Genomic DNA, 23,063 nt, shown 5'->3' with positions numbered 1-23,063 from the left:
TGTTTAACATGGATGCGTGTGGCGAGTTTAAATTGGCGAGATGCGCGCTTCAGAAACGTGTAAAAACAAATTCGCGCCTTTTTTTTCCCCTTTACTATAGGCGGCGAGCGCCATCTTGCCATATTTTCGTGGCGCGGCAAAAATGCGAGAATCGCGCCTTTTTTTGGCGCGAACAGCCGCTACTTGCCGTTCGCACCTCTCTGCATTCGGAGAGTTTTAAAAATGGCGCGATGGAGGTTCTCGCCAGCCGCGAGGCGAGTTTTAAACATAGAAATAAAAAAATGGCGCGTTTTTCGCAACTCGCCATTTTATGCCGTTTTCTGAAGGAAATTGAACAAAAAATGGCGAGTTTTGAAATAACGATGCTCTCTGCATGAGGCCCATAGACTGGTGTCGACTTTGAGAATCACTACTAGGTTGTTCCACTTATGGGGTGCACGGTAAGAGAAGGAGGAGCGGCTGGATTCTTTGTTGAACATTGGGACAGTGAACAGTCTTTTGGAGTCAGATCTCAGATGATGAGTGCTGAATGTGGTAGGGGTGAGAGCATGTTCAGAAAGGCGGGTAGCTTTCCCAGAAATTATTTAAAGACAAGAGAGGAAAAATGTACCTTGCGCCTAGACTGAAGGGAAAGCCAATCTAGTTCTTGGAGCATTTTGCAGTGGTGTGTGTTGCACTACAGTATCTTGATATATATATCCTCACATTTATCAAGTCTTAGATTAGCTTAGATTGTAAGATCTTTTAGACAGGGGCTCATTAAGCATGATTCACCAATGACACATCATTCACTTGACTGGAGATGACATGTACAATATAGCTCCCACTGTTTGGAGGATAAAGCTGCTTCTGGATGTATTGCTTATCTGTTTGCTGTGTCACTAGAACTGCTGTCTAAGAAGAATAAAACAGTATTCTTTCAATCACATGCCACATATTTAAAAAGAGCTTTTGACTTTAAGAAGATTTTATGTCGATAAATTCAGCCTTTGGGCTGCCCTGTTCTGTCTGTTTCGTTTATAAAGAGAAATTAAATATAAAACCTTACTGCAGCCTGGGAATTCATGACTAGAAAACTTTACCTGCCCCAAGACAGAAATGATTGAAAAAATTGTTTAATAAACACTGAGATTTTAAAATCAATATGAATCTTCCCTGTTTAAGTAACAACTTAATTGCATAGAAAGTGAAGACAAAAAACAGCGCACAACGCTCATAGTGTAGTAAAATGTAGTATAAAAATGGTCATAAAAAGGGTAAGTATTCTGCGTACATCAATGTCGTTTTCTTAAACATTTCAAGTACAAAGACATGAGTTACCACACTGGAACCGGACGGGATGATGTCTGACGCCACCTGGTCTCTCCCGGATGCTGTGTGAATAGGAACGATTTCCACACGGTAGGTGGCACCACACAAGCGGGCACGATGAATCCTCCCCAGAGTGTGCAGAAAAAAACAGTCTATTTGGAGGTAATAACCGGAAAATAGATATTTAAACACAGCCTCAGGATCGCCTGCACAGCAGTGTTACTGTAGAGACACCCAACGTCACCACACAGCGTCCCGAGCGATCGTGATCAGGAGGTATCAGTAGGGAAATCGCAATGGAACAATTGCAGGCACCAGTGGAGCAATAGGGATACTTATGTCCATAGAGAGTAAAAGGACTCCAGCCCAGAGATAGCTCCGACAATGCGAGGCGGCGGTTGATGACGTCACTACGTATCGCCACAACAATTGCGGCTATGCAGGATATGTCAAAGCAACCGGTATTAAACTGCACGTCAGTGCTTAGAGCTCAAGGAGTCAAAAAAGCATATAGACAGTATAAAATCCTACGCGTTTCGTAGTTCACCAACTACTTCATCAGAGAATAATTTTAAACAGAGTACTCGTAGGGGATTTGTACCCACCAGTCTCTAAGGATTGGATGAACATTGGGGGGGGGGGGGGAGTGTACGGCCAATCCGAATTCAGCAGCGGGTTTTAGCACAGCTGATATGGTAATTTCTGCCAGCCTTCTTAAAAAGCAATTGAATAAGAATACGGATAAAACAAAAAATATATTACAAATATATTAAAAATGATGCAACATATTAAAAGAATGAGCTGAAATGAAAAATAAACACATGTTAGATATACATATATAATCAAATAAGTGAAATATGAACTAACTGGATATATGAAGAAAAAACAGAGGATAACTGCAATAATGAGAAGCGATCATAAAAAAACAAAGCAAAAAACTGAAGTAGAAACATTCTAAACAATGGGCTACATAGCTGTGAGTGAACACTGTACAATTATATTAATGGTGACTACTAAGAGTTCCAATGTAGAAGACTCATTTAAATGAAGGATTAACCAAGTCCAAAAATATATCTTTTATATGTTGTCTAATAGTTAAACAGAAATGTTAATTTGTTAAAACCAAATATAAATAAGGCGAAACTAAATGATACAAAGTTTGAAGTAGCGTTTATTACCAATTTTAATTCTGTCAATAAGGAAATTGAAGGAATTATTTAAAAAATACTGGGGGATCCAATCCAATGATCCAATATTGGGTGAACATATTACATCTACTCCAAAAATCATTTATAGAAAAGCGAAGAACCTGAAAAACATCTTAGTTCCTAGCGATATAGTTAATGCCAAAAAGATCATAAATAATAACATATGGGGGGCGCGCGCATGACGTCAATGTGGGTGCACGCAGGCTAGGGAAGTTCTGTGCACTTCGCTGAGAATTCGTGATAAAATCCCCCAATCGCCATTTCAATTAGCTCAGTGGGACGCCCGACGGGCTAGGGGAGCTAGCGGAGATTTCCGCCAGGAAGACGCCGAAGCCAGGGACCCCGGATCTCTCCCGTTTCGGCCACGGGCAGCGAGCAGCAACGATGGGGAAAAAACCCCAAAGATAGCTCCTCTGAGCAGGGAGCACGGGAGCGCACACCCACAGAAAATAACAAAGGAGAGAGGCAAGGTATGGACTCAGAAGGGGATATCCCTAATAGAAAGGCTCTAAGGCTCTAATCTAAGAAAGAAAGCAGAGAGGGCCACAGCAGCTGAGGGGGCAGTGTGGGCAGCTGCTTCTGATAGTGAACTGTCTCTGACTGAGGGAAACACAGTAATTACTAAGCAGGACCTCCAGAAGATGCTTAAAGAAATACAAGCAAGTTTTCAGTCCGCTCTGGATAGCTGTAAGGGAATTTAAAACAGAAGTCTCTGTACTAGCTAAAATATCTACGGAGCTTGAAGATAAGATGGTAATTTCCCTACAAAACCAGGTAAATACTGACTATGAGGTCCTGTGTCTCAATAATGAGATAAGAGCTATGAGGGAGGGAATGGGCGATATGGAGAACAGGGAGCGAAGACACAATCTACGGACTCGGCATGTCCCTGAGTCGGTGTCCGCGGAAGCCCTCCAGCCATATCTTAAAAGATTGTTTACATCAATTGACCCCCAGCTGCAAGATGGCGATTTTAAAATGGACAGAGCGCACAGAGCCTTGGGACCGAGATTTGATGACTCCAAGAGAAGCAGAGATGTGGTCCTAAGGCTCCACCAATATGCAACCAAGGAGAGGATCATAATAGGCTGCAGAAACAGTGGCTCAATGGAATTTGAAAATAGCTATATTCAGATTTTCCAGGACCTGTCCAGAATGACAATTGAGAGGAGGAGAAGGTTGCGATCAGTAACGGCGGTACTTCAGGAAAAGGGTATGTGCCACCGATGGGCCTTTCCATTCCGCCTTGTAGTTGACCACAATGGCAGACAGATCTTGATCCGGTACCCCGAAGAATCAGCAGCTTTCCTCTCAGCGTTGGGTCTGACCTACAGCGTAGCAAAGAAATTTAGACTACTACTCAAAGAATTTGGACTATGGGATGCCTGGCGTGGCACACATAAAAGGACAGAGGGACTATTCTTTTTACTCGCCTCCACATGACTCATATTCACGAATCGATAATATAATTGTATCCCCAAGTATTTAGGAAGTTTTGGTCCATTCAGAGATAGGACCTATCATTTGGTCAGCTCACGCCCCCGTGACGATCTTGTCCGACCCCCCATTCATTAGGACACGATCAGTCCATTGGAGGATGAACGACTTACTATTAAATTACCCAGAGATCAGCTCTCAAATTGGAGAGTCGCTTAAAAATGATATTTATATGAATAAGGGATCTGTAGAATCATCAGCAGTATTATGGGAGGCGCATAAGGCCACTATTAGGGGACAGGTTATTTCAATTGCAACGCACAGAAAGAGGATAAAATTAGAGAAACAAAAAACACTAACGGAAAAAATAGTACAGTTGGAAGAAACACACAAGAAAAATCAGTTAAGGAAAGTTTATAAAATTCGAAGTCATGCAAGAGTAGAACTCAAGAGTTTACAATTAGAAGAGGAGAGAAGGCCCTGAAGTGGACTAAACAGATGTATTATGATGTATTATGATAAAAGAGATAAAACTGACCTTCTGTTATCAAATAAACTCAGAGAGATTAGGTCGAGAACTTTGGTCACTGCCATTAGAATGAAAGGAGGAGAAGTGACATACAATCCCTCTAAGATAGCAGAGGAATTTAGATAAGATCCCGGTTATGTCCCAGATAGAGGATTATTTTAGAGAATGCAACCTCCTGAAATTGACAGAGGAAGATCACAAAATTTTAAAGCAAAAATAACTCAAATAGAGCTAGCAAGTGTGGTTGGCTCACTGAAGCCATCAAAGGCTCCGGGCCCAGATGGTTCCTCAAATTTATATTATAAAAAATGTATTGGAATTCTAGGACCATGTTTATTAGATTTATTTAATGATTTTCACAGTGGAAAACAAATCCCTTGACAGATGACGAAAGCTAGTATAGTGGTTATCCCCGAAGAGGGTAAGGACCCTTTATGCTGTGGCAGCTGTAGACCAATCTCACTGCTTAACACGGATTTCAAAATTGACAGTAAAATTCTGGCTAACAGGTTGAATCCAATAGCTCCTAGGTTAATCCATTATGACCAAGTGGGTTTTGTGAGTGAACGCCAGGTATCAGATAACACATGGAAAATGATCAATGTGATTGAACACGCCCATAAATCCAAAGTGAAGGTAGCGTTGTTGAGCCTAGATGCAGAGAAAGCGTTTGACAGGATAAGATGGGATTTTCTAGATAAAACACTAGAGGCATTCGGGTTCTCTGTTTGTTTGTTTTTTTACATGGGGTCCGCGCCCTTTACCAGACACCGACAACCACCCTGAAATTATCAGGAGGGGAGAAGAATCTAATAACAATTAAGAATGGAAATAGACAGGGATGCCCCCTTTCTTATAGATACAGAAGATAACTAGCCGCTCAACCCTAATACTTCAGTTAGTAATTAATAGTGAAAGGTGGTGCATGGCTGATAAATAGTACATAGCACAATAATTGGTCACAGAAACCAAAGAGAAAGTAATTGCACTCAGCCTAGTAAAGTGAGTAATTAGATAGACTCTATTCAAACTAGCTATTTAAACTATAGACTCGGGAGTACCCAGCTGTAGTTCACAATCTCACCACATACTATTTTAACTTCACTTTGTATATATTGATTAATATTCACTTTAAATTGATTAATAAAGTTTAATTGTTTTTGTTACATCTGAGGATGCATGGATCAGTCTTTCTGGACACGGAGAGTGTCTTTATGCCAATAGAGATTTGTCATTATATTATATAAATTTGACATTGATCTACTGAATTCAGTCTATCTGATTACTCTCTTTAATAGGCTGAGTGCAATTAGTAGGAGATCTTTCTCTTTGGTTTCTGTGACCAATTATTGTGCTCTGCCCCCTTTCTCCTCTTCTTTTTGCCTCGACAATCGAGCCTTTTGCGGCAACAATCAGAGCTTCCCCAAATATAGAGATGTAGGTGTGTAGCGCACAGCATCCAGCAGAGAACAGGTCTGGCAAAAACTTTTCTTTATTGGCAAGGCATTAAAAAGAGGGACGCAACCCTTCAACGCGTTTCGTGCAAAGCACTTTGTCAAGAAGTGCCTTTGCACGAAACGCGTTGAAGGGTTGCGTCCCTCTTTTTAATGCCTTGCCAATAAAGAAAAGTTTTTGCCAGACCTGTTCTCTGCTGGATGCTGTGCGCTACACACCTACATCTCTGGAATTCGTTTACATAGCAGCACGCATTGGAAGGGAGACTCTGGAGGTGAACAGACTGTGAGTACTCTTAAGGGGCTATCCCAATGAGGTGAAGGAGGGTGTCCTAGGACAACTTCCCTAATCTTCAGGGCTTCCTGGTGCCCCCGCCCCCATCATTATGGACTGAGTATACCAATGCACAATACCTTAATACCCAGTGTCTCCCTCCCTTCAGAAGCACACACACAGCACTTTGAGCACCATTGTTCTATTCTGACTTCCCCAAATATACAAGGGATTAAAATAAAAGGCGAGTCCTATAAAATATCACTTTTTGCGGATGATATTATTCTTACCATCTCTAACCCCTCCCCATTTATATTTGAAAAATTGCAATAAAAATATAAGTTTAAAAAACTAAATAATAATATATGGCTAACTAAGAAACCCTTGGGAAATTTCAGCTGCGGAAAGTGCTCTGTCTGTAAATTTCTCCACCCGGATAGCAAAAACCTTTAAATCAGGGTCAACAAATGAAGTTTTTGATATTAAAGATTTTATATTCTGTAATTCAACCCACGTAGTGTATCCTTTGTGATGCCCTTGTGGCTTCCAATACATAGGTCGTACGAAAAGGTGTCTAAAAACTTGTGTCTTGGAACCCATAAGAAATATTCGAATAGGCTATGAAAAACATAGCCTATCGCGTCACTATAGTATACATCATCAAAAAGATCCCTCCTCTCTGAAGTTTAAAGGTATTCAAATTGTCCCTCGAAAAAGAAGGGGGGCGATAGAATTAAAGATCTCTCAGCCCAAGACCTTTTGATCCTCAAACTAAATACTCTGGTATTAATGAAGACATACTGTAGATGTTTGGTCTCTTTACTGATACTCCTACAATACAGTGAATACTCTCCTTCCTCCACATTTGTACAGTGCTATACTGTATACATTACATTATATAGGGAGAAGGAGTGGCTCAGTGAGTAAAGACACTGATTGACACTGAGATTGTTGCAGGGGAGCCTGGTTTAATTCCCGGTGTCGGCTCTTTGTGACCTTGGGCAAGCCACTTTATCTCTCTGTGCCTCAGGCATCAAAAACATAGATTGTAAGCTCCATGGGGCAGGAACCTGTGCCTGCAAAATGTCTCTGTAAAGCGCTGCGTATAACTAGCAGCGCTATACAAGAACATGCTATTATTTATTATTATTATTATTATTATTAAGCTTCTCTCTGAGTTTCTCTGTGTCGTTTACTTTTTTATTATTAGAATGTTTCTAAATATGGATCTCTACTGATTTCATGGTTTATTACATCTTTTTTATTATGTTGTTGGATGTTTGAACCACATTTTTGTGTTTAACTATTAGACAACATATAAAAGATATATTTTTGGACTTGGTTAATCCTTGATTTAAATTAGTCTTCTACATTGGAACTCTTAGTAGTCACCATTAATATAATTGTACAGTGCTCACTCACAGCTTTATAGCCCATTGTTTAGAATGTTTCTACTTTCGTTTTTTGCTTTGTTTTTTTTAATGATCTCTTCTCATTATTGCAGTCATCCTCTTTTTTTCATCATATATCCAGTTAGTTCATATTTCACTTATTTGATTATATATGAATATCTAACATGTGTTTATTTTTCATTTCAACTCATTCTTTTAATATTTTGTGTCGTTTTTAATATAATTTTTAATATATTTTTTGTATTATCTGTATTCGTATTCAATAGTTTTTTAAGTAGGCTGGCTGAAATTACCATATCAGCTGTGCTAAAAACCCTCTGCTGAATTCGGATTGGCCGTACACCCCCCCCCCCAATGTTCGTCCATTCCTTAGAGACCGGTGGGTACAAATCCCCTACGAGTACTCTGTTTAAAATTATTCTCTGATGAAGTAGTTGGTGAACTACGAAACGCGTAGGATTTTATACTGTCTATATGCTTTTTTGACTCCTTGAGCTCTAAGCACTGACGTGCAGTTTAATACCGGTTGCTTTGACATATCCTGCATAGCCGCAATTGTTGTGGCGATACGTAGTGACGTCATCAACTGCCGCCTCGCATTGTCGGAGCTATCTCTGGGCTGGAGTCCTTTTACTCTCTATGGACATAAGTATCCCTATTGCTCCACTGGTGCCTGCATTTGTTCCATTGCGATTTCCCTACTGATACCTCCTGGTCACGATCGCTCGTGATGCTGTGTGGTGACGCTGGGTGTCTCTACAGTAATACTACAGTAACACTGCTGTGCAGGCGATCCTGGAAGGCTGTGTTTAAATATCTATTTTACGGTTATTACCTCCAAAGAGATGTGTTTTTTCCTGCACATGCTGAGGAGGATTCATCGTGCCCGCTTGTGTGGTGCCACCTACCGTGAGGAAATCGATCCTATTCAAACAGCATCCAGGAGAGACCAGGTGGCGTCAGACATCATCCCGTCCGGTTCCAGTGTGGTAACTCATGTCTTGTAACATGAAATGTTTAAGAAAACTACTTTGATGTACGCAGAATACTTACCCTTTTTATGACAATTTTTATACTAAATTTTACTACATTAAGAGCGTTGTGCGCTGTTTTTGTCTTCACTTTCTTTTAGTATTTGAGAGGTGCTGAGCCATCTCTGATTAACAGCTGCAGACGTTCTCTTATCGCCTATAAGGTTATGTACATGCCACTGATCACTTGTTAAATGTGTAATTTTCACATTTTATATTTTGGGCATTTGGGATCTCAGTTTTGAGTCTGTCACACTGCACAAATTGTATTTTATTATCCCTGAATGTATTTTTGTTGCACACTTTTTTTTTCTCTTTTTGTAATTGTGTAGAAATTATACAAGCAATAACTAATTAGAATGGCTGATCAGGATGAACATTTTTGACAAGTCCTTGTGGCAGCAAAGAGGTTAAGTTATTACTCTTCATCCCGACAGTATTCGATATAATTGGAACAGTCATATGCCAAAAAAAATCTGTTTGGTGGGGATAAAAAGTACCGGATTTGTTGAATTTTGTCTTCTGAAACTACATCGCTCCAGTTTTTTAGCTGGAAGAAAGCAGGGGGAAGCTGCTTAGCGGATGTGTACAATAAATTATAGACCTAAGTACTGTAAAAGGATATTTCTGTAATATGTTTAAATCTTTTCTCCTCATAACTTTGTAATTATGAATGATAAATGGAAAGCACGAAAAATAGCATTGCATAGAATAGCTGCAATGTTTTAAAAGTTTTGGTCACTGAACACAAAGTTACATAAATATCAACTACAGCAGGGCCCCGCTTCTCGGCGCTTCGCTTTTCGGCGATCTGCCGATACGGCGGCACCGAGAAGGGGTCCGCCATCTTTGTTCCTCAGTCGCGCATGCGCAGAACGGGCGGTTGTGCCCGGTGCGCATGCGCAGACCGTTGTCTGCGAGCGCATACCTGGAACGGAACCCGCCCTATACCCGGGGCCCTGCTGTAATACATGAGCTCTAAAAGGAGCAAATCGAAGCGGACACATTTTTTTGCCTTTTTTTTAAAAAACAGAGGGTTGAAGCTGGGAGACTGCGGAGCTGAACACCGTTAATTTCAGTTCCAGGGACCCCCTGCTTTCAAAGATACTTACCTCCAAAGGGGGTGCCGGTATCGCTCTGCTTTTTACTTTTAAAGCTCCCGCATCACTAGGGCCAATAGGAAGCCACACCGGATGACATCACGGCTTCCTATTGATCCGCAGTGAGCGGGAGCTTTGAAAAACGGCCATTACATGATCCCTGCTAGCGAGCCTAGAGCCGCTACTGGCACCCCCTCCGGAGGTAAGTATTTCCAGAAGCAGGGGGTCCCCAGAGCTGAAATTAATGGGGTTCAGCTGTGGAAACCCCCAGCTTGAACCCTATGTTAAAACAAAAATAAAAAATGTGCCCGCTTGGACTGCCTCTTTAATATAGATAAATAGCTTTATATGTACATGTGGCTTTAACATATTCTACCATGGCATAGAAGAGGACAGAAAATAATGATGTCAAGGTGATAAGGTGGTTAAGGAAGTAATACATTTTAGACCCACTCTACAGTTTATTTTAATAAATGTGTATAAGGCTGGGACCCATCAAAGGGCAATTCACGCTATTGTGGTCGAATTGGAAAAACCTACCAAGTCAATGGCAGATATTGCGCCGATCGTGGTTTGATGACTCCAGGCCTAAGTGTCATGACTTTGTGAGCACCTGTCCCAAGTCTTGTTTTAAGTCCCTTGGAAAAGGCTAATGCAGAGCAAAGGTGACTTATGGCACTCGGACTAAGGATAGTCAGATTCACTGGTTTGAAATCCGAACCTTGTGAACTTCCAAGTTTGTTTGGAAGTTCAGAGTCGCACTTCGGAATTTACTTTTAAATGTGAGCAATACCTGATCCAAAACCTGAGGAAGACCCATCCTGCGATTCGTTTTTCAGTCTTTTTAATAGTTTTGCGAAACGTTCAAAGTTTGAAAAAGTTTGACACACATTATATAAGTAATTGTGGCTTTTCTTTAACCCTGGCTGTGCTGAAAGGTTGTGTAATAAACTTATAGGGGTCCATGTCAAAAAGGAGATAAAGTAAAAGGTGACACAGTGAGTGCTCCTTTGCATGTAATTTCCCAGAATCCCTGGCTGCATTGGAAGCACTAAGAGATAAAGGTGAAAAGCAGTTTGCAGACCTGTCTGAGACATGTGAATGTGCTCACCAGTGGTATTTTTATTTTCTCTATACTGTATGGTAAAAAGTTTGCTCAAATTTAAAAACAAATCCTGCTTACTTTGCTTTTTGTACAAATACAAAAAAACACATTTATTTTAGAACTAAAACACCAGGGAAAGTGCCCGCCTTACCCCTAACGTGCTGCTGTGATCCCTTTCATGTCGTATCCTGAGTACTGTACTTTCTGTACATTTCGCAAGAGCTGGAGCATATCAAATATTTATACCACATAAGTTAGTGCACAATGCCCATTCTCATGGGGAAAGGTGACCAAGCTAAGGCAGGGCCCTGATGTGAGATTTTGGAGGACATGCTGCAAACACCATGAGCTTTGGTGTAAGGGTACAGTATGTGATCGGAGTGAGCTGGTTGCTTCTAGCATGTCTCCTAAAACTACACTCGCTGGACTTTTTTATTTTGCAGTAGAATTCCCATATTGATCAAGACTAACGGTTTGAAAATGTTACATATAAAACTCCGTGACCCAAAGAATTCTTATGCTGGTATGTTTTATTGAAAAGTAACATTTGCGCCATTGCCCCAATGAGTAAGGGAAATGTTGAATGGGGCACTGGCATCCATTTTGTACTTCTAAAAAGTGCAGGGACCACCCTCTCTGGTGGGATCACTGGTAACCTGGGGCAGGTGACGTTGATGTTTAATGCTGAAGTTACATAAAAAGGACTGTTCTGCTTTAATATAAGAGCCCCTGGTGCCTTTGTTACTTCCTCACACTAACACAGCATTGCCTGAACACTCAAAAGTAGTATGACTGACACATCCTAATCAGGCTACATGCATAATACTTTCATGAATACATTCCACACCTCTGGAATGCCCTTCCCCTCAATATCCAACTGGCACCCTCTCTCTCCACCTTTAAAACACAACTCTTTAACAAAGCACATGGGTAGCTCCACTGGCTGATACTATACATCTCATATGCACTGACCTTGGCCCCTTGCAGACGCACTTACCATAACACCCTCCTACTGCCATGGTGAATAAAATGTTCACGCAGCTGTAATCCCGCACTATGGCGCTGTCACGGGAACGGTAAGTCTTGCTACAGCTGGATTTATTTTCAGTGGGCATCTATTTGTTTGACCTTGTGGTATAGAAAAGGATCAGTGATAAAATGAGACTTACAGGTACTTGACTGGACAGGTTGAGGTTTGCAGCTGGCGTTTTCTTCTTGCTGTGCGTGCTGTTTGCAGTGTTTCCTGCACTGCTGTTTGAAGTGCTGCTGGTGGAGTTTTTCCTTTTCCTCCGTTTGGTGGTTGTCTGTCGTGTGGGTTCTGCTGTTGTAAACAAGAAAAATATAACTGGTTAGAAATTAAATCGGTTACGTTTCTTGCTGTGGGTGGGCCCATACAGGAGAAGCAGCTGCATATGGGAATATATAGGTGCCTGAAACATGTCCTAAAGAAAAATGTCCACATTTCCACAACCCTAAAAAGTTCTTGAAGTACCTTAATAACAAAAAAAAATAATAGAAAATAAAATATAGGACCCTTCCAGTGTGAGATGGGCAGGCAAATTATTGGAGATAAAGAAAAAGCAGAGGTATTAAACAAATTCCTGGCCTCTGGGAAGAATCAATTGCAATAATAGTGCCACAGGAGGAAGTCACATTTTCTATATTAACAAACAATTGGGTAACTCAGGAAGAAGTTCATAGGTGGCTTGATAAAATTAAAGTAAATAAATAAATATGCCCCAATGTCATACATCCAAGAGTTCTTATGGAGCTAAGTTCAGTTATAACCAAACCATTACATTTAATATTCAAGGACTACATTTCCACAGGCTCAGTACCACAAGATTGGCGTAAAGCAGACCTGGTGCCTATATTTAAAAAGGGAGCTAGATCACAACCAGGAAATTACAGACCTGTAAGCCTGACATCAATAGTGTGGACGCTACTATGTATTAAGAAATACATAATGGAAAACAAAATTATTAGTAATAATCAGCATGGATTTATGAAGGTTAGGTCGAGCCTTATTGTTTCTTTAAGGCGGTAAGTAGGAATTTAGACCAGGGTAATGAAGTTGATGTGGTGTACTTAGATTATGCAAAGGCTTTTGATACAGTTCCACACAATAGATTAGCGTAGAAAATAAAGCAAATTGGACTTGGTAAAAATATCTGCACCTTGATTGAAAACTGGTTGAAGGACAGACAACAGAAAGTTTTCGTAAATTAAACTTTTTAAGGTTGGGCTAAAGTTTTGAGTGGAGTACCTCAGGGATCGGCACTGGGACCCCTGCTTTTAACTTATTTATTAATGACCTTGAGTTTGGCATAGATAGCAAAGTTTTCATTGTTGCTGATGACATTAAATTGTGTAAGGTAGTAGAATCAGAGCAGGATGTAATTTCTCTCCAGAAGGACTTGGAGAGACTGGAAATTTGGGCAGGTAAACGACAGCTGAGGTTTAATACATATAAATGTAAGGTTATGCATTTGGGAAGCAAGAACAAACAGGCGACTTACAAATTAAATGGGGATAAATTAGTAGCAGTATTGTAGCTGCAAAGGCAAACAAGATCTTATCCTGCATTAAACGGGAATGGATTGAAGGGACGTTAAAATGTGAAATTCATTACCCATGGAGACTGTGATGGCACATTCAATAAATATCTTCAAAAAAAGGTTGGACATCATTTTAGAAAGGAAAATTATATAGGGATATACCAAATAAGTATACATAGGAAGGATGTTGATCCAGAGAGTAATCTGATTGCCAATATCTGGAATCAGGAAGGAATTTATGTTTCCCCTTATGAGATATGATTAGATGATATTTCACTGGTTTTTGTTTGCTTTCCTCTGGATCAATGTACAAATATAGGACAACCATCTGTCGTCTAAATTTAGCATAGATTGAGCTTGATGGATGTACTGTATGTCTTTTTTTCAACCTCATCTACTATGCAACTCTGTAACTAAGTAACTATCGAAACTGTGATTCTATAAACTTTTCCTGTCCTTATAATGTAACAGGTATATTATTAATGTTTATTTGTAAAGCACGAGCATATTCCACAGCATGGTACAGTAGGGGGACAGAGTGACATCAATTACATAAACAGAATTACATACGAATAAGGACAGACAAGCATAAACAGATACAGAAGCTAATGAGGGCACTGCTCCTGAGAGCTTACGTATATCACGGGTGCATTAACGCCAGGGGTCCATGTGCTGTGCCAGGTACTCATGATATAGATGTTCATTTTCTAGACAGAGATTGCGTTTTGGTATAAGCAAACTAGGGCGCTCCCTCTTCGTAGTAGTCAATTTAAAACACACATCAGTGAAGGATGAAAAAATAAATGAAAACAAACGTATAATACTGGCCCAAAATGTGTCGCTGCTGCTCAACCCCAAGGAGGATCTTCCTGCAATCTCCGTGATATGATATGAAAAAGAGAGAATAGGTGGGTGCAAAACAGATAGGAGTGCACGGTTAAATATAGCACTAACACATAAATAATAATCAATATTCCCAGCAAATGGATATATAAAATATGGTGTGATATTGTACTCACACGGCCATGTGTGGTACTGAATCCAAGCAGTAATATCTTTGTCTGCAGTGTTCTTTTCTGCAGCTGTCAACTTTTGTTCCCTTTTCGAGTTGTTAACAGTACAGCATCACAGGTACTTTCTCCATTACGGTGGCCATATGCGGTCAGAAAGACCCAGGTCCAGGCCCTTGCATGAGAAACGCGTTTCGCATATGGTAATGCTTCGTCAGGTTTCATCGGGTCAGGTTCATGAACCTGACGAAGCATTATCATATGCGAAATGCGTTATCCATGCAAAGACCTGGATCTTTCTGACCGCTAACAGCCACCGTAGCCTACCTAAGCACCTTGACTGCAGTCGTGATTACTGAACACGGGACCAGGAGAGCACTGCATCGAAGTGCGGAAGTCGGCTGCGTTCACCGGTGGCGGTCACCTACATTTGAGTGAATTGTTACACACTTTTTAAACCTATATAAAATTACACCTTTGTATTTGTACCTGCGGTGTCGTTTCTCTTATATGTACAGTATATGGCACGAGTAATGGAGAAAGTACCTGTGATGCTGTACTGCTAACAACTCGAAAAGGGAACAAAAGTTGACAGCTGCAGAAAAGAACACTGCAGACAAAGATGCCACTGCTTGGATTCAGTACCACACATTGCCGTGTGAGTACAATATACACTATATTTTATATATCCATTTTCTGGGAATGCTGATTATTATTTATGTGTTAGTGCTATATTTAATTGTGCACTCTTATCTGTTTTGTGCCCCCCTATTCTCTCTTTTTCATATCATATCATGGAGATTACGTTTTGCCACTACATCGGGAGGGGGTGAATGTGATCGAAACGGAAGTGGAGGGTGTTTGACTGCTGTATACATCATCAGAGTTCTGGTCGCGACCTGTTTAACGATATCGCATGGATCACATGGTCGTCACCCCCCCAAGTACGGTGGCACTAGGGTGTTGATGCAGTTCAGGCATCAAAAAGATGAATAATTATTAAGTAATAATTTTGGAAGGATTGGTGTAATTATTTTTTCATTCTTTAATCCAAACATACTTTGCCTGGCAAACCACAGCAAATTCTCTGACTGGCTGCTTATCTGTTTAAACTGGCAGTAAAAGCAGGTCAAACAGTGTCAAGAATATTGGTCCGCTCCTGAAAATAGCATAATGGTTAATCAAATGCTTGAGAAGTGACGAAAACTGACCTTCAAAGTTTTGCAAACATTCCCAATTCCTATATATTGCAGAGGGTTTTTCTTTTTTTTTTTTCTGAGTGGAAATTTACTTTCGTTAAAATATAAATTTTTAAAATGTAAGTTAAAGCAGATACAAAATACAATATAATTTTTTTTCCGTAATATACTGACGATCTATCACAATTAAAACCAGGTTTGCCATTTTGAAAAATGAGGACAATCTTTCCTGTAGTCTATAATGCTATGTGACAGAGGTCTTCAATCATTGAGCTGTGGTAGCAGATTTGCGCATGGTAACACCGTTCCCATGTACGGCCTCACTGCGACTTAAACTGCTATCATACGCCAGTGACACCTTGACAAATGGAACATTTACTGAGAGCGGAATCAAAAAGGAAAACTAAGGATAAGCTACTGTACTTGTCATGTGAAACTTTGCAGGATGTTGTGGATGAAAAAGAATGTGTAATCACCTGCAGCAAATACATTTTGTGAAATGAAAGAAAAAATGATAGTTTTGATGAAACATGTATCAGACTCTTGCAATCTTTAGATAGAAGTGTAACATTAACTTATCAAAGAAGGATAAACATCAACCTTTACATAGAAAAGATCATTTGTTTAATACGTGGAGAACATGTACGGGACATTTCTTCAATATGTAGCTCTATGTTTATTTTTTTTATCTTGCACGAATAGCGATTAAAATTACTTCGTAGACTGCTCTGTTTCATCCAGCTACAAAGGTTAAATGAATGTACTATTTATATTAGATGAGCCATTATGAACCGGTATGTACACAGCGATCCTATATGTACGCAGTAGGTTTGCATCAACATCTTTGTACATGTTATAGTTGTGTCATTCTGTGAAGAACTTTCTGTTGGGTCCATCGATTGGTATCACAACCTGCGATGAATCTACCCTTCCTTCGAACCATTGTGAGCACCAGAAACAAACAGGCAGCTAAGACATACAGTACCTGGTGGTGCGACCATCCGCTGCCATTTTTGAAATAAGCAGGTCTTCAGACAGTCCCGAGGACTTAGGTTATATGTTTTATGTCTTGACATTAATTCTTGCATTGGTTCCAATATTACACACAACTGGAAAAAAAAGACACATTTCCAAGCATTATTTTAAGGAAAACAAAATGAATAAAGTCTCTTATTGCACATTTTTCAGAACAAAATGTATCCATCAACTTTATTACTAATATGTAATATATATATATATATATATATGTTTTATATATATGATATATACATCTACATATATATATATATATTGCGCCGACCATGCACAAAGCACTTAGCAATACCAACATGTAGACACAGTTAAATACAAGGATAGATCATTTATACAATCCTGGGATAAGAACATCAAGTATCAAAGGCAATGTAAGGAAAATAAAATTCCTGATCCAAAGAGCTTACAGTCTACGCTTTCCCCACCATTTCACCTATTCTAAGTATGGGGCTAATTTCAAACTGTTTAGTATTGTGAGCCATGTTCTTTATTTGTCAGACAAAACCTACAGTGCATAAAGTGGAGTGATATTCAATAGCAAATGGACTTAATCCTCACTTTGCAATACCTTGATGAACACCTAAAAAAAGATACAGTATCAGTAACACAATCATCTTCTATTCACCTCAACCATCAGCGCTGAAAAATGTAAGGATGCAGGATTGTACATTAAATGCAGAGAACTTATATGTAACTATATGACTAAAGATGCAGGAAAAACCTGGACACATTACAGTATAAATCCACATGAATATACCTGCTAATTCTGAATGGAGGAGTTATTGGATTACTCTTTACTCCAGAGAGTGGACAAGCCCCTCAGTATCTACGCAGACTGAAGATTTGTGAAGCTATTCTAGAAAGAAATGGTTCATTTTAGCCTTTCACTGATGTGCTGGGACGAAGGAACCAGTGAGTGATACAGCGTATTCATGTAAGAACCCGGAGCCATATCTGACACCAGTGCTGTTTACTTCATTTATGAAGGATTTTCTACTTTCAGGGGGATGCACTATAGATATTTCTTGTGATTGTTACCAATTATTTAGCTGTTTTAGCATCAATATTTTGCTGATGCTGTGTTTTATGTACGATGATTAATTATGTAAATAAATATTTATTCACATTTAAGTTCAATAATTTTTTTAATATGTGTATTGTTGCCAATGAAGGAAATTATTTCTAAAGATTTGTGAAAATAAATGTTTCTATGATTTTTTTTTTTCATTCTATACTTTTTGATACATGTAATTTAGAAAGGGAGGATGTGTGTGCTCTTGTTTACTTCCATCTTTCTTTCTTTGAGCAAGATGGGATCAGTCTCTCTTTGGTGGCCAATAGAAAGCCACAATGTCTTTGAGAAATGATGTTGCTGTTTTTCTATTGGCCAGTATTTAGATTCTAAAAAAGAATTTGATGCTTTAATTGCTTCAATTCCCAAAAGACCAATGTGACCAAGGCTCTTCTTGCATTGGATGGGCAAACTGGCTAAAATACTAAATATTCTTCTTTACACTATTGCAGTTTACAGAGATACTCTACATGTAATCCCTTACTAACCAGGGATGACATCATTGGAGGTCAGTTCTACTTAATTCAACATAAAAAAAACAATATTGTTTCAGTAATCAGTAAATATGAGTTCCTTATACACAGCAATTCATTTTTGTTCCCAGTAGGAAGGTGCATTAAATTGAAACAAGTGTGTTACTCCAACAGCTGTGAGTACCTAAGTGAATATCTCATCCATTTCTGTGACAAAACTGAAATGGATGCACACAAAACAATTACAAGGTAATTGTGTTAAAAGAACATTCTGCTTGTTATCAACAGGCTTTCAAACTTTACAAGTACATTAGAAATAAAAGACAAATGGAAACAACTTGTAGTGGGAATTATTTTATTTTGGAAAATGTTGTATGAGGAAGTAATACATTGAGTAATACCTCTCAAGTATGTCCTGGGCACAGAGTTATAATACTACATGGTTACATTAAATAAACAGAGGTTAGAAATGCAATTTACAGACATTTCATGGACATTTCATGAAATAAAGTTTCATGAACTCATTACCCCTTTTAGTAATACAATTCTTTGTTGAACGTTTAAATGTCCAAGTCTTATTTTATCAGTACATTTTTTGTGTTTTGTTTTGTTAGATTTTGATTCACTTTAAATTCAATAAAGAAAAAATGAAATGTATCCGTGAACCAACATTTACTGTAGTAGCAGTGTTATTAAAATTCATCACTTCTCTATTCTGCATTTGTAGAAGCGTTGTACACTTTCGAATCTCACTTTAATGCATAAAGCATAAACAAACTAAGCAAATGTCATTTAATTCAAGGAGGTGATAAAGGATTTATGAACTCACATGAGGGACTTACACTGATTATTGGTGTATGGTAATTTTCGTATCCTTGATAGTGGATACCATCAGCTTGTTTTTACATAGCAGAAATATAGACATTAGAGATATGCAACATGTTTCCCCAAGTCTGCTAATCATGGGAAATTGGCTAAGTTTTTTTCACAGAAAATTTTGCAAACCAAAATGGTTTTGGTTTGCCAACATTTGGGAAGATTGAGAAGTCCAACATTTCGGAAGATTGAGAAGTCCAGCAATTTAGTTCATTTGTTTTAGCCTCGTGAGGTTTGGCGAAACATTTTGTGAAAATTTCGAACTGTAAAAGAAAATATAGTGAAACGTCCCACTCACAGTTCACTATCTCTAACATGATAGCAGATAATAGTGATTAGTAATATACTGTAGTAGTGTGCTCATGTTTCACAGTAGCTGCTAGACAAACATAGGACCCTGTTCAACCTGCAGTGAAGCCACTTCCCAGTCATTTAGTAGAGCAGGGGTGCACAAACTTTTTTTTGTCTGCGCCCCCTGCCTGCTCTCCCCCTCAGCTCGCGCCCCTTACCTCATATGACGTCGCGTTGCCATGGCAACGCATGGCCATTTGATGCCGCGGCATCATTTGACGCTGCGGTGTCATGGCGATGCATCTCCAGAAGCCGCCGGAGACAAGGCAAGTGGGAGTTTTAGAGGCCTCGTGCGCTCCCCCGACATTTAATTTAAATGTTTTGGGGAAGAGCGCAGGGTCTCTGTAAGTGCTGCGCCCCCCAGAAAATTTTGCACCTCCCCACCCCCCATGGAGTAGAGTTCAGCTCTCAAATGAATTGGATTGACATTGTCTCCAATGGGGGAGTGTGACTGCAGCATAATGAATAAGGGCTATAGATTGTATCAGATCTATGACCTTTGTTAGGAACTTATTATATCCACAGGGTTACCTTGTGTCTTTCACAAACTTTTTTCATTTACTGTATGATGATATTTGGCTCTGCGTCCTGTGCATCTACAACTAACACTGTTTTATGGTCATTTGCATGTACATTACAAGACTCCCAGAATTACCTGATTTGTAGGGAGACTAGATTTCCTAAAGTAAAACACAGGATTCATTAAAAAATTATTTTTTAAAACAAATTACATCACTTAAAAATAAATATGATATGGTATTTGTCTAATAGCATCCCCAATTATGCTGTATTATTGATTTATTTCTCTCTTTCCCTCTTCTCTCTCCCTCTCTCCCAATTCTCTATGCCCTCTCTTCTCTATCCCCCATTGTTCCTTTCTCTTCCTTCTTCTTTCTCCCTCTCTTCCCTCTTCTCTCTCTTCCCCCTCTTCCCCCTCTTCCTTCTCCCCCCTCTCTCACTCCCTTTCCCTCTCTTCTCCCTCCCCCGCCTCTCTCCCTCTCTTCTCCGCTCTCTTCTACCTCCCTTTCCCTCTCTTCTTTCTGCCCCTGCACTCTCTCCCCCGTCTCTCTCCCCTCTCTGCTCCCCCTATCTCCCCTCTCTTCCCCTTCCCTCTCTCTCTTCTCCCTCTTCCCTATCTTCTCTCCCACTCCCTTTTCTCTCTCTCCTCTCACCCCCTCTCCCTGACCCACATACACTTACCTACACACTTACCTACACACTTACCTACACACACACACACACACACACACACACACACACACACACACACACACACACACACACACACACACACACACACACACTCACCCACACACCTTATCTTTACCAGCACCAGGGAGAGGAGGAGCTGCATGAGCAGTCCAGTTCCACCTGATGGCTGGAGGAGTCACTGTGCTGCAGACCATGCTTCCTTTCTCTGCTCAAAACCGAGGCATTACAAAAACTGTTAGGACACCAGGACAGTTCCTTAAAAAACGGGATTGTCCCGGCTAAAACCGGGACGTCTGGTCACCCTACTGATGTGGTAGTGATGGCACCCACGCGTCTGCTGTGCAGAAGATGGGCAAGCACAGGACTAAAGACTTAACAAAAGGATTGTACATATAACCCAGAACACAGTGAACAGCAATATCATGTGAGGCTGGATTCATTTTAACAATGATGTTGCTTTACTTAGTTTTCAATGACTGTCTCCTTGACTTGCAAATACATAGTGCAAACATACTTTGCATAATACCAGCATTATGAAGTGTTATCTTCTTACAGTATTCCATTTCCATGTCTCTATTCTATTTGTTAAACAGACACTGCAAAAGGTCAATGTTTTCTAAACATAAATATGATAATCAAACAAATATGTTATTATGCTGCCAATCGCCGTATGTGTAGTATTACAAGTTACAGGCAGACATACATATGCAATACTTCATCATGCCGAAATGTCAAAGTAAATGTAAATGCATACATGTATACATAAACAGACAAGTGGAGCACTATTTGGCCATTAATTATTAGTCACATCTTGCATGTGAGAAAAGTGCCAGTCAGGGTGAATGGTATTTTTTGTTGAAGCTGCAGCAGAGGTTCAAAAGAAGCAGCATTTATAGTCAGAGGAAAAGTACAGTACTGTAACAAATTATAATTTCTTCAAACAAGAGAGATAAAAGATAAAAAATAAATAAAAGGTCTAATTAAAACTTGGACAATTGAAAGGTATGAATTTATGTAGAGATGCAGCCAGAGTTATTTTAACCTTTGATGAGTTCTGGTGGGATACAGTATGTTGTGATTTTCTGCGTTATCACTGCCATTGAATCCTATGCAAACTCTGTGATATTCTGCGTTATATTGCGATATTCTGTTTTATCAGGAAGTAAGATTATGCGGCTACATCTGTAAACATTTTTCTCCAAGCGGTGGTGAAAGTACAGTAGTCTGGTCCAGTCCAAACAATAAGTGCTGATGCAGCGCACCGGTATGAATTATTTGGGATTTTAAGATTTTTTCCCCAATTATAACAACTTCCACTGCAACACATAATGCTAATCTCCAGATTTAATTTGTTTATATTATTCTGCAATGTACTTGAGAGTATTTATGATTGTAATGTGTGCCAATGGCTGGGCCCCACTGCATCTTTTACGACTATGAGGCCCTCTTTATGCTTTGGTGCCTTATTCGTGCAGATGGCGTAACCTACAGTACAGAGGCGGCACACTTTATCCTCACTCGGCTAGTGCCGCAAGCCGAGAGGTTTCCCGGCTTGCTCGTTTTTTTCCCTCGGCGTGCCGCGCGTCATCGATGCGCGGTCACGCTTCATCGGGAGCGTGCGCGCATGGAGCGCGTGCCCAGGGCTCCCCGAGGGAGCCCTGGGTTCCTCTAATGTGGGGGATGGCGGTGGGGCGCCGGAGAGGGGAGGGGGGTGCCTCGTATCTGTCACGGCCGAGACCGGGTAAATGTTAGAATGTCTCATTCCAGTAGAATACGCGAAAACAAGTTCCGACTAGTCAGTGCCATACAACTCCTGGACGTATATTTGGTGGTCAGTTTATTGTTCAGTAGTACGGATCTACATGTGTGACGTTGATATAGATTTGAACTTTTTTTTTAAAATTCAAACAAACCATCATTGATTTTATTTTTATTCGGCAATAGAAGGGCCGTTCAAAAGGTCAGTGCAACAATCGATAAAAAAATATGTTCAAGCGTGAACCCGAGGATGCATGTGAGGATGTGAGTGAATTCTTGTAACTTATGTACAAAATGTACAACGTTTAGACCTTTTTTTCCGGGAGAGTACCCCGAGACACCCCATCCCCACCTCCGATGTTTTGTACATCCACAGATCTGCTATGTCAATGCTCACGGCCGTGTGTGCGTCTCAGGTATAGCAACGACAGGCTCACGCCCTGCAATCATCATTGGCGCGCGCGCACGGTAGCGCACACGCGCGCACTATATTATAGGCCTTAGGAGTAAAGAGTGCATTATTAGAAGTGCACACAGGGGATGTCAAGTGCATGTGCAGTTAGTAGCAGGGGCCTAAAACGTTAAATTAATGGATTCTTCTAAGACGTGTATTTTCTTATGGGCTTTAATTGTGGAAAGTGAAGGTGCTTGACGAATATTG

The 23,063-nt window shown here is 40.0% G+C and overlaps 1 protein-coding gene across 4 annotated transcripts in view; it reads right to left on the bottom strand.

The window, feature by feature from the left end:
- LDB2 (LIM domain binding 2) overlaps nt 1-23,063 on the bottom strand; it is a 448,439-nt gene that overhangs the window by 11,278 nt on the left and 414,098 nt on the right. For 3 of the 4 annotated variants that reach the window (XM_075569001.1, XM_075569006.1, XM_075568986.1), the window contains exons 6-7: nt 16,614-16,737; nt 12,031-12,182 (exon numbers count right to left, since the gene is read on the bottom strand). In XM_075569001.1, coding sequence (XP_075425116.1) covers nt 12,031-12,182; nt 16,614-16,737 — 276 coding nt within the window. The remainder of the gene's footprint in view (nt 1-12,030; nt 12,183-16,613; nt 16,738-23,063) is intronic. The other variant, XM_075568993.1, reaches the window with a different exon arrangement.

Source organism: Ascaphus truei, chromosome 1 (assembly GCF_040206685.1).
Source record: "Ascaphus truei isolate aAscTru1 chromosome 1, aAscTru1.hap1, whole genome shotgun sequence".
Lineage (NCBI taxonomy): Eukaryota > Metazoa > Chordata > Amphibia > Anura > Ascaphidae > Ascaphus > Ascaphus truei.
The sequence above is the reverse complement of the archived record's forward strand: the minus strand, read 5'-3'. Positions and strand labels throughout refer to the sequence as shown.